Here is a 13,304-nt window from a genome sequence, read left to right as displayed (position 1 = left end):
TTTGGCCTTGCACCCAGGGTGTTCCAAGGTGGGCTACAGGTGGGTTTAATCCAGGTGGGTTTCCATCATGATCTGTAAGTTGGAGTTGCTGGGCTGGTTGTCAATGTTTGGAATCATGGGGAGAGTTGCGTCACTTCCAAATCCATTTACCTCCAAATTTTCTACAAGTTCATGAATTTTCGTTTCCATTACAGCAATTTTTTGTATAAGCTAGTCAAAGTCCTCTGAGGTGAAGGGAGGCATCTTGTGCTGATTATGTAACGTACTAGAACTGAACCCAAGATACAACCAAAGACAGGTCAGTGGCGTTTTCAATGTTTATTTAAAAGCAGGAAGTGGTGCGGCTTCTCGGGGCGCAGAGGCTCGTGCTCGGACAGTAAACCCCTGGGCAGAGAAGACTTGTCAGTGATCAGATGACAGGTTAAAGTGAGGACAGCTGGATCACTAACCTGGTGGCGGAGTTCCGGGGTCTGGAGATCAGATGGAGCAGGTCCGGAGGCGGAGGTCCGACTGCGGATGGGGGCTTGCAGGAACAGGGCTATTGAGGGGCCGATCGGCAGAGAGGCAGTCTCTTTGGGGCTTTCCACAAGCGTTGTCAAGAGGCAAATAATCAGTGGCAGTACAGAGGGGTTCAGGCAGGCAATCCGAGTTGTCCAGGTTCCAGGGTCCAAAGCCAAGTAGTCAGTTAACAGGCGGGCAGACAGAATCAGACTGGGGTCGGGCTGGCTCAGTATCAGAGAACAGATCAGATCAGGTAACAGGCAGACAGGCAGACGAGAAGAAGGCTGGATAATCTCTCCGGGGTGGCCCGAGACAATCTGGCGCTGGTGTCTGATCAGTAGTCGGATTATATAGTGATGGATGCAGGTGGACCCAATGAGAATTAATTGCAGACGGAACAGAGTCGAACAAGTGTGCTGAGTTATGAATTAGACCAGCACCGGTGCCGAGATCATGACAGATTAGCTGGTATCGGCTGGTCTTTCTCAGAGTCCAAACAGCAAGAAAAATAAAATACATAAATCCTTCAATCTTCCTCAAGGGAAGACTGGCAATCTGTTCATTCTAGAGAATTCCAGAGTGGCGTTCCACTCCAGGGTGGTGCCCAAAAATGACACTGTCTCCAACAGCCAACCAAAGCAGGTCGCACGGTTTCTACAAGAGCAGCTGAGACTGTGCTGCAGTTTAGCTGTCATAAAAAAATGGAGTCTGCTGTATGTACACATGGACAATGGTGAAAGCAGGTGGGATGAGCGAGACTGAAGTAAAACCTTTTATCTGATTGAGAATGGGCTCATAATAAGTTGCCTAAAAATATGCTGTGACTCCTCAAGCTAGAGATGATATGGGGAACTCAATGTGTCTGTTTCCTTGAACTGTTTACAGTAATGGAATTTAATCCTGAAGCAAGTAGAAGCTTTAACCCATAGATAAAGTATCCCTGCTCTCATTGACGATAACACAGAGGCTGAAAAAAGAAGATAAACTCATAAAAATCTTCAAAGAATAGCAAACCATTTGTTGTCTAAGTAATGATGAGTAGTAACACATAAGGTAGAAGATGGGGAAAAGACTAAAATAAAATAATTATTAGTTATGAGTTTCAGAATTTCAAAGGGTAGAGGGAATTTCACCTGAGCTACGGGTATAATTAAGTATCCAAGCACAGTTAGAAACTAATAGGATCTTGTTGATGTTAAAAATATTTTATTTAGTGCTACAAAAAATTTAAGTAAGAAATTATTTCCTGTCAAGCCAATATAAAAGTAATTCAACATGTCAATAGATCCCCACATTGCAAGGTGTTGCTCCAGCCAGGATTTCTCTATACTTCATGAGAAGACGGTGCTATTGATGAAAACTGGGTTAGGGTTAGGTAAAAATATTTCTAAAGCATGAAAAAAAACATAAAAATATCTGCAATGAAAAATGTTAAATGTTAAGTTGTTGGTTTTACCTTATCAATAAAATCAAGGTGTGTAGTACCCCAGCTTTCCAGAATAAGAATCAACTATGTTTCACCAAGTATGAGGGTACAAACAAGGAATTTGACTTCAGATGTTTTGTTTGCATATGGTGGATGAGTAAATATTTAGTTTTGGTTACTTAAAAATAACTATAAGCTAGTGATGAAGTTCTGAAAATAGTACAAATGAATCAGCATATTTTTTCAAATACATGTTTCTGGTCCCACATGCATATGTGCTAAGTCCCAAACATTGCTACATCCTGCTCACACATAACTCTAAAACAGGTCACAAAGGGTCAGACTGGACAGGATTGATGCATGTAGGTGTATGCCTGTGTACATCCACCTTTTTGGGAAAAGGGAAATTGCTAAAAGATAGCTATGGGAAGTAATTAGCATACTAGGGTCTTATATTTCACAGAGCTCAATAAACTAAACCCTCTTGGGCTGCCAGACCAGTGATTTCCTGTGGATATACATAGAATTAAAGATCTGAGTGTAAACTTGGAAGTGTATACATTAAAGTGCATCCAACACGGTGGCGCTACGCAGCCAGGAGCCAGTCACCCCGGCTCCGCCTTCCTTTTACTACTTTCTCTTTTTTATAGTGTGGAGTGTTTTTATATTAGTGAATACTGTATCTGGTATTCCGAACTTATGTGCACTGAAGAGGCCAACTTTTGGGACTCTAGTGCTAATTTTTCTGCTACTTTCGGCACTTTTTGATGCTGCAAGGGGAGACCCTTTTGTCCGTGACTCCGAGCCTCCCATTGTTTACACGCAGAACCAGCTCTATGCGCTGCGGCCCTGCTCCACATCACCCTGAGAAATCAGACATCCCTGCAGAAATACATAGGAGATGGAGAGGCTGCAGGGGTGGCAGGACGAAGCGGAGAAAGAGTTATTTAACATCGGTTGTCATGGGAAACATAAGATCTCTCCCCAACAAGACCGAGGAGCTTGCAGCACTAACCCGTTTCCAGAGGAGGTACAGTGACACTATTATCATGTGCTTCACGGAGATGTGGTTAGATGGATCTGTCCCGGACTCAGTGGTCTCCCTGGACAGCTTTAAACTTATCCACGCGGACATAACTTTGGCGGAGAGCAGAAAAAAGACAGGAGGGGGGCTGGCGGTGTTTGTGAATGAGATATGGTGCAGTGATCGTGCTCTGTGTTTATATCCTTTCATATCCTTTCCGCTCACAGGCAGCCGCCGCTGCCTGTGAGCGGATTCACAGCACGGTAAACAAACTGCAGACAAAACACCCTCACGCCCTCATGCTCATCACTGGAGATTTCAACCATGCCACCCTCCATTCCACCCTCCCCACGCTCACCCAGTACGTCATGTGTACAACAAGGGACAATAAAACGCTGTGTTAAGGACGCCTACAACTCCACCCTCCTCCCACCACTCGGCCGTTCAGATCACAACCTTGTCTACCTGCCCCCCCCCCCATTACATCCCACTGGTGAGGAGAACAATAGCACAAAAGAGGTCTGTGAAAGTTCGGTCAGATGAGGCCAGTGAGAAGCTGAGGGATTGTTTCAGAACCACAGACTGGAGCGTGTTCCAAAGCTCTCATGGTGATGACATCAACAGCCTGACTGAATGTATCACTGGCTGCATGACCTTCTGTGTGGAGAGCATTGTGCCTACATGACGGCTACGGTGCTTTCCAAACAAACCCCCCCCCCCCCCCCCCCCCCCCACCCGGTGACCCCTGAGCTGAAAGTCCTCCTGAACCAGAAGAAAGAGGCTTTCTTCTCAGGGTGAAGCAGCGTAGAGTCCAGAGGGAGCTCCAGTGGAGGATCAAGGCAGCAAAGAAGGACTAGGGGAGGAAAATGGAGGAGCAGCTGGCGCAGAACAATGTCAGAGATGTGTGGAGAGGTCTGAAGAACATCTCCGGCTTTGGGCAGAGGACCAGCAAGGCTGCAGACGGTCTTTACACGGTTTGGCTCCCCTCACACTGGCCCCTCCCTGCCCTCAACTCTCAACACACCTCCAACCCCCAGCCCTGCAGAGACCTACCCTCCCCCCACCGCCATTCTCACCAACCCCCGACCCATCCACACCTTCGGTCCTGCCTTCCTCCCCCCTCACAATCAATGCAGGTGAGAGGGCAGCTGATGAGGCTGAAACAGAGGAAAGCCTCAGGACCGGATGGCATCCCTCCAAGGCTGCTGAGGACCTGTGTTGATGAGCTCTGTGAGATCCTCAGCTACATCTACAACCTGAGCCTCAGCCTGGGGGTGGTGCCCACCCTGTGGAAGACCTCCTGTGTGGTACCGGTTCCCAAAAAAACGCACGCCAGGGAACCGGCCCACTTCAGACCAGTCACTCTGACCTCCCACCTGATGAAGACCATGGAGCACTTCATCCTAGCTCACCTACGCACCATGGTGAGTCCCACCCTGGACCCGCTGCAGTTTGCCTACCGTCCCAACTTCGGGGTAGAGGATATGAGAGTCATGTTCTTTGACTTCTCCAGCGCTTTCAACACCATCAGACCGGTGCTGCTGAGGGGGAAGCTGGAGGATGCTGGAGTGGACAAACATCTTGCTCCCTGGACCATCAACTACCTCACTGACCACCCTCAGCACGTGCGGCTGCACGGCTGTCAGTCAGAGGTGGCAGTCTGCAGCACCAGGGCTCCCCAGGGCACCATCCTGTCTCCGTTTCTTTTCACCCTCTACACCTCGGACTTCACCTACAACACGGACAGCTGCCACTTTCAGAAGTTCTCCGATGACTCGGCCATTGTGGGCTGTGTGTCTGAGAGGAACGAGCTGGAGAACCGGTCGGTCATCATGAACTTTGTGGACTGGTGTGAGAAGAACCACCTCTGTCTAAACACCAGTAAGACCAAAGAGATGGTGATTGACTTCAGGAGAAGACCCCCCACCTCACTCCCCCGTGAATATCCAGGGGCAGGACATAGAAACTGTGAGAGCTTCAATTACCTGGGTGTTTACGTCAATAATAAACTGGACTGGACTCATAACACAGACGCTCTGTACAAGAAGGGCCAGAGCCGCCACCACCTCCTCAGGAGGCTGAGGTCCTTTGGTGTGAGCAGGCCCCTGCTTAAAACTTTTTATGACTCTGTGGTGGCCTCAGCCCTCCTCCACGCTGTCGTCTGCTGGACCCCAGGCAGCGCAGGGCGGGACAGATAGAGGCTGAATAAGCTGGTGAGAAGGACCACTTCTGTCCTGGGCTGCACTCTAGACTTGGTGGAGGAAGTGGCTGAGAGGAGGGAGTTGTCCAAGGTCACATCCATCATGGACAACACCTTTCACCCCCTGCACCAGACTGTAGAGGAGCTGAGCAGCTCCTTTAGTGACAGACTTATATACCCTGTTTTTAAAAAGGAACGCTACTGCAGGTCATTCATCCCTACTGCTATAAGATTATACAATGCTGCACTATAACTTTAATAACCATGCAATAAGTAGAGTGCAATTACTATCTAATATCCTGTGAAATAACCTGTGCAATACCCTGTGCAATACTCCTGTTAAATAAGAGACTCCAGCTGTATAGTCATCTCACTACGTCACTGTTGTTCCATACCTGGTACCACCTTAATGCACAATTTGTATTTGTATATAAGCCACCCTTGATGTACATAGTCATGTACATTTAAACATTGGAAATGTTTGGATGATTGCATGCTATCTCATAATTTCCCTCCTTACCTGCATGTTGCTTGGTGAAACCTTCGTCCTTTCAGGAAACACTTGTTTGGTGATTCATTACATTCACAGGAGCATTTTCTCTTGTTTAGGGGCTGGTGCCTTGGACATGTCTTATTACAGGTGCACTGACAGGTCTCTTTGTTGAAAATGTGGTTCAGGGGGCATGATGGAGCAGGAAGCATGTTGCAAACACATCGGCAAGTGCTTCGGTCCATGTGTCGGTTAGGGCCACAGTCACGAGATGGATTTTCAAGGCGACACACACACTGACAGCTTTCTACATCTAGCTCCTTCTCTGGGCCGCACACCTCTGATGAGAATATGTCTGCAGAAATGGAAAGAGACACCAAAAAGAGCATTAGTTTGGTAAATATGTTTATACATACCTGACAGGGTGACATCTGAGCCTTAAAGGTCTTGCCAAAGACCAACACTGGATGATGTTATAAGCCCACTATATACATATGCACACTATATATACGTATGCATATATACATATGCTCCTGATCTCCCGCATGGAGTTGGACACCCTACCAACTAAGCTATCCAGTCCAGGTGGCATTGGCTGGGAACAAACCTGGGCTTCCCACGGGGCAGGCAGGAATATGCATATACATCTATCTATCTATCTATCTATCTATCTATCTATCTATCTATATATATATATATATATATATATATATATATATATATATATATATATATATATATATACTGGGTGTGATTTGCTGGGGGGATTTGATTTGCTCAGACCCCCCCCCCCTGAATAAGTAATATTATGGATTTTTAAAAATTTATATTAATACATGTCTTGTGTCCTTCACATTTGTAAATTTTATTTTTTGTTTGTTTTTAAAAAGTATTATTACGTTTTCTGCTCAAAACCGGTCTGGCATGCACTCAACTCTGAAAAACTTCTCAACCCACTGCTGGTAAAGATTCTCAGTCACCCAGGTCATGGTCAGTCCAAAAAAAGTAAAAAACAAAGCAACTGGACTTGTTTTTCGTAGTTGAAGACGTTTCGCTTCCTCTCCAGGAAGCATTCTCAATTCAAAAAGTCTGGAGTAATGAGGAGTAACAAGCTTTATACTACTGCCAAACAAAGGCCTTGTAATGGCTTAGATAACATGCAAATTCAACCGAAACAGGTCCACCCCTTAGTTATGGGCGGTTGATAAAGCTATTAAGCCAGCAGATTGGACCGAAACTGGTCCACTCCTCTGTAACGAGGAGTTGTTAGGGTCGTTATTGACCTGGCTTAAAGGAGCGATGTTTTGATCACCAATATGAGGGTGAGAATAGCGTACCGCGCATGTGACGTCACCATCTCATGAGCAACGCCCCTTGCCGCTAAGGTAGAACAAACAGGTTGAGAGCGCACGTAGCAACCAGCCATTACACGTGCAACAGATACAACGATATGACCGATTTTTCAGCTGTTAAACTATCGCAAGAGGATGTCCCAGGCGCCCAGTTTACTGGTAGAACTGTCGAAGAACATACCAACGTTCAGCTCAAACGATGGCTTGAGTGTCGAGGGCTTACAAAGACTGGAAAACGGGCCGAGTTGATAGAACTGTAAGTCAATGTTTCTCCTGGAATTCATGGCGTCATCGGCCGTTTTTTCTGTTTGTAATCATCGTCCAGGAATCGGTAAATTTTTCCAATCGGTAGCTACAAAATAACTTTACATACCTGACAGGAGCAGGCCGGCGGGACCGCGCACTTTGGTGGCAGAGGCAGGCACTGGGCGACGGGGGAACAGAGGGGAGAGAGGAAAGACAATACGCCCCGGCGCGAGGTGATGATTGGCCGGAATTAATCCTATTGCTGTGTTGTAAGTTTTTGGGGGTTTGAACCTAAGGCCTCCTCCTCTGTTTAAGGTTGTTTTTTCTCTCTTAACATAGATGGCTTCCTTCACACCCCTTTCAAACCATCTGTCTTCTTTGTCCAAAATGTGAACATTTTGGTCCTCAAAGAGTGTCCTTTGTCCTTTAGGTGTAAGTGGACAGCAGAGTCTTGACCTGAGGAGGTAGCTCTCCTGTGTTGAGCCATGTGTCTGTGGAGCAGTTGTTTGGTTTCTCCAATATAAAGATCAGAACATTCCTCTCCGCTCATCTTAGGTTTGGGGGTTTTGTCCTTGGGATGCACCAGCCTCTGTCTGAGGGTTCTGTTTGGTTTGAAATGTACTGGGATTGTGTGTTTGTAGAAAATCCTCTTGAGTTTTTCAGAGACTCCAGCAACATATGGGATGACGATCTTTTTGCGTTTATTCTTCTCACCGTTATGTTCTGCAGCGGATCTTTTGGATTTTCTTGCTGATTTGACAAAAGCCCAGTTAGGGTACCCACAGGAGGGCATCTTTGATGTGTTTCTGTTCCTTGTGCTTCCCTTCTGTTTTAGTCGGGACATGTTCAGCCCCGTGTTGTAAGGTCCTGATGACAGAAAGTTTGCGCTCCAGTGGGTGGTGTGAGTCAAAAAGAAGATATTGGTCTGTGTGTGAAGAAGGCTGAAACAAATTTTATTTTTTTGTTTCAGCCTTCTTAACCTTGGTAATGTCTCTTACCTCTGAACATCCTGTAGGTACTCCTGGCCCACCTGCCTGCTAGCTACCTGCTACAGCCAACCACCACCAGGCCCACATACCCTCTCCTACCACCTTTTCATCCAGACCACCCCCCCGCTCTATTTGACCCCAGGTCTCCGTAACTTTAAAAAAAAACCTGAGTCCGACAGCTGGATCAGATTGGCAATACCGTCCTCTAAACAGACGTTCTCATCATCACTTTTTTCTATAATTTCACATCACCTAACTCATTTCTTTCTATTTGGTCATGTTGTAATTCAATTAACTCTTTCCGTTGCGACAATAAGCAATAGGCGAATCTGTCCAATTTCCGTCTATTTCCGTGGTCCTCACAGCCTATCACAAAGTATCACCATCTGAAACTAGCTCTTTTCAATACTCATACCCCAACAACAGAGGCCTCATTCAGGCCTCATACCTTCAGAACATTAAGAAAACCTATATCTCCATTCCTGACGTTCTTTCATTTGAACATATTGTTGTAAGCTGTCTAGTCCCACTCTAGTCAACGCAGCCATTTATCGACCCTCAAAGATAAATCCCTAATTTCTCTCTGATTTTTCAGACTTACTGACCAGGTGCCATTTCACCTTCAGTCCTCATCATAGGTAACTTCCGCATCAACGACAAACCTGCTGCTAAGTTCCTGGAACTGCTACATTGCCTCAATTTCACACAAAATATTAACTTCCCAACACATTCTCGTGGTCACACCCTAGATCTTGTCTGCTTGTCCGGCCTCTCAATACACCAGGTCTCGAGCCTCAGCCTTAAAACTGACAATTATTATGTAAATCAACATCCCCATTCCCATCCCCAAGGAAGAACACAAAATAACCATCAGAAACCTGAAATATATCACTCCCTCTGTCATCTCACCCTCTCTAATGACCAAAATGTCCTCCTCCCCATTTTGTCATCTGATAACCCCATTGACTTATAACCACACACTCTACTCATGTCTTGATCAGCTGGCTCCCATCAAAACCAAAACAGCCCCTTTTTTTGGTGGTGTGCCCCCTGGTAAACCACAAAACTCCAACAAATGAAATCCCAGAAGCGACAGCTGGAAAGACTACAAGACAACTGGATCAACTGTCCATCACCAAACCTACAACGACTACCTTCTCTGATACAAATATGCTCTTAACTCAGCTCGGTCCACCTACTACTCAAACCTCATACACTCTGGCTCGTCTAACCCAAGGCTCTTTCCTCCACAGTGGATAAAATCTGTAAACACAGTGATAACATCTCCATTGCTTCACAGTAAATAAGTGCAACACCTATCAGTCTATTTTCTAAAACAAAATAGACATTATTTACAGTAATCTGACTACTACCACCATTGTCTCAATCAACCCCCCCTCCCCCGTGTGATTCTCTACGTTCCAGCATTCAGACTATCTCAGTTCACTCCTATGACCCCAGTGGAGCTGCCCATACTCATTTTAGGCATTCAAAGCTCCACTTTTGCCCTGGACCCAATCCTATCCAAGTTTGTAATGGACTGTCTCCCTGTCATTTCCCCACTTACAAGTGACATCATCAACTCCTCCCTTCACTCCGATTCAGTCTCTCAAACTCTCAAACTGGCAGTTGTGACCCCCATCCTCAAAGAGCCTGGACTAAACCCAGACAATATCAGCAACTTCCAGCCCATTTCCAAACTCCCCTTTCGTTTTAAAATATTGGAATGTGCTGTTGCCAATCAACTCAAAACCCACCTCACTTCAAATGAGTTTTATTAAATCATTTCAGTCACAATACAGAAACTTCCCTCCTCAAAGTCACCAATGATCTCCTCCTTTGCTCAGATTCTGGTCATCTCAGCATTCTCCTCCTCTTAGACCTCACTGCAGCCTTTGACACCATCTACCATAGCATTTTTCTTTCCCACAACATCACCAGCACCGCCCACCTTTGCAGCTGTTGTAACAGTGTTACACACGGTTTTAAACTATACATAGTCCGTGGGCCAGAATCTGTAGGACGCTTCCTTAAGAACTTTCGTATGAACTGTCAGGGGGCAACTTTCTTCCACCGGAAAAAATTGCTACACATAGCCGTGATCTCAAAACACCAATGTTCCCACGTTTTCACTTGCACATTAATAAGTTATAGCCGATAAAAAATCTAAACTGTGGCGCTCCGGTCCAAGAGGTCACGTGATTCGATTTTTGCTGCTCAGCCAATCAGATCGCTGTATTGTCAGCTGTGCGCGTTCAGCAGTTCATCATGGCTGCGCTCGTAAGATGTTTGAATGCATTTGTATCCAGACGAAGAAAGCCCAATAATAGCATTTTCTGGTGCCAGCTGGCAGAGATCTTGATGGCAAGAAAAAAGAAATAGCCCAGAACATCCATACATCCATTTTCTAACACGCTTATCCCCGCTGGGTTTGCGAGGTGCCGGTGTCTATCTCCAGCTGTCAATGGGCCCCTTCGGAATTTGTAGAATTTTGTATTGTATTTTTGAAATCAATAAAAGTTTTAACCTCCAGCTTTGTGAAGTCTAAATATTTTAAACATCACATTCTAATAAAATGAAATTGATTTTTTTTAAACTTCTAATACATTGTTCTATTTTTAAAAGCGACATATCTCGTTTTCTTAATATGGTTAATATCTCTATATGTTCTTGGTTGAATTAAAATCTTATTAAATCTGATAATTTTGGCTGTACCTTTATTCAGTGTTCATTTGATCACACGTGAAATCCGCTCTATATGATCCATTCATGCGGGTCAAAAGAAAAGAAAAAGAAAAAAGACAAACCAGTAGACAGCTGTGATGGACTCAGGAAGGGGGATTTTTGGTTTAAGCAGACAGACAATGCGACAATCAAATAACATAAAGCTAATATTTTCTTGACACATGTGAAAATGACAACAGAGCCGTTTTCTTTCTCATAATGTGTTATATTGAGTGATCAATCGAGTTTAAACCGACATAGCAATCCTTGATGATCGCACTAACAAGTGTTACATTTTCATTTTTTCACACTAACTGAACGACAATGTAACGACACCATAGGGCTGTGCATAAAAATCGATATAAAGATTAATATCGATATTTTTAAAAACGATTTAATATCGATATTCTGGCTTTCAATATCGATATACCTCCCAACCTCTAGGGGGCGTTATTACAGCACAACTATTACAGTTCACAGCGAAGGAGAGCAAGTGAGACGAATTTGTGGAACGGCCGACAGGATTTTAGAAGCTCCTTTGTCCCTAAAATCAGATGTTTGGGCACATTTTTGGTTTCTGTGACATGTTAAATGCATTGAAGCAAATGCACTTTATTTTCCTGTTAATATGTCTGTGATCAATAAATAGAACATAAACATAATATTTGGCTGATTTTGGTGATTGAATCACTGAGCATTAATTCAAAGTAATAAATATCGATATTGGAATCAAAGCAAGCTGAGCTATGTATCGAGAATCGTATCGTATCGTGAGCTGTGTATCGAGAATCGTATCGAATCGGCTCATCCTAGATGATACCCAGCCCTACGACACCATTGCTATATTTCGTTAAGAAAAGTAAAACATCTTCATTTCCACGCCTAATAGGTTGGAAATTAGGCGGAGTTGACTGGATTCATTCTTCCAGTTGAATGCGCTCCCGACGCAGGGAATACAAATTCTGGCGGGGATAAGTCGTTTGGCACGACAACACCTGTGCTATTCTGGCGCAGCAGGTCTTGGTGATATCACAGTAAATTGGGCAAAAGTCTGGACTATTTCTGCCCTGCGATGGACTGGCGACCTGTCCAGTTTATACAACGCCTCTCGCCCATTGACAGCTGGAGATAGACACCGGCACCTCGCGAACCCAGCGGGGATAAGCGTGTTAGAAAACGAATGATGGATGTTCTGGGCTATTTCTTTTTTCTTGCCATCAAGATCTCTGCCAGCTGGCACCAGAAAATGCTATTATTGGGCTTTCTTCGTCTGGAAATAAATGCATACAAACATCTTACGGGCGCAGCCATGATGACGTGGTAAACTCGGTCAGCTGACAATACAGCGATCGGATTGGCTGAGCAGCAAAAATCGAATCACGTGACCTCTTGGACCGGAGCGCCACAGTTTAGATTTTTTATTGGCTATAACTTATTAATGTGCAAGTGAAAATGTGGGAACATTGGTGTTTTGAGATCACTGCTATGTGTAGCAACTTTTCCCGGTGGAAGAAAGTTGCCCCCTGACAGTTCATACGAAAAGTCACCATACAGATTCTGGCCCACGGCCTAACAATGCATATTAAATAACTCTTGGTGTGTTTTATATATTTAATATTTAATACTCTTGGTCCAGTGAATATCAGCCCAAATAGCTGATATTAGGACATTAGTTGAAAGGGTGATTCGAGCACTGGCATTATTTTAACAGTACACTCTGCACATGTGGAATAAACGAGAGACAACTTCTCTTCAAGTTCAAGAATGTATTAACAGAAATAAAATGCACATCCAGAAAACACCACTATAGAATGCTGTTCTATAGTGGTGAATTAACACTCTATTTCTATCAACAAATCCTCTGTACTAGGCTAGCGAAATTTTATTAAACTTGACTAAGTAAAACTAACATAAAAAAAGCTGATGAACTATGTACACACAGGAAATATAAGGACAAATAAAATAGTTGAAAACTAATTTAGAACATTCACGATGCAAAACAAAATAGTTAAACAAAATATTATTTGAGAAAATAACATCTTAAATAATGATTTGATCAGTAAAATCAATAACCTTTAGGACACTTGATTTTATTAATGTAATTATTTCTCCAGAAAATAATTAAGGCTGGTAATTTAGGAATAACCCACCAAGTTAATAATGATCAACCGGATATAAAGTGTCGGGGCACTTCCTGTGGGCAATGTCTACATTAGCTTGCATTTAATCCTAACGTTATACAAACACCATTAAATCAACATTAATGTTCCCTATTGATGCTGTAATAACACTTGTAGCACTATCGAATGATGGTGCTAAATGAAACAAACATTATGTTTGAAAACAATCCGT

At 44.2% G+C, this 13,304-nt stretch overlaps 1 protein-coding gene across 1 annotated transcript in view; it reads right to left on the bottom strand.

The window, feature by feature from the left end:
- The window catches only part of vegfc (vascular endothelial growth factor c), a 206,933-nt gene that overhangs the window by 17,703 nt on the left and 175,926 nt on the right, over positions 1 to 13,304 (bottom strand). The window contains exon 6 of the mRNA XM_012853764.3: positions 5,672 to 5,996. Within this exon, the coding sequence (XP_012709218.2) occupies positions 5,672 to 5,996 (325 nt within the window). The remainder of the gene's footprint in view (positions 1 to 5,671; positions 5,997 to 13,304) is intronic.

This window comes from Fundulus heteroclitus, chromosome 5, assembly GCF_011125445.2.
Source record: "Fundulus heteroclitus isolate FHET01 chromosome 5, MU-UCD_Fhet_4.1, whole genome shotgun sequence".
NCBI classification, from domain to species: Eukaryota; Metazoa; Chordata; class Actinopteri; order Cyprinodontiformes; family Fundulidae; genus Fundulus; species Fundulus heteroclitus.
Note: the sequence above shows the minus strand (reverse complement) of the source record. Positions and strands in the feature narration are given on the sequence as shown.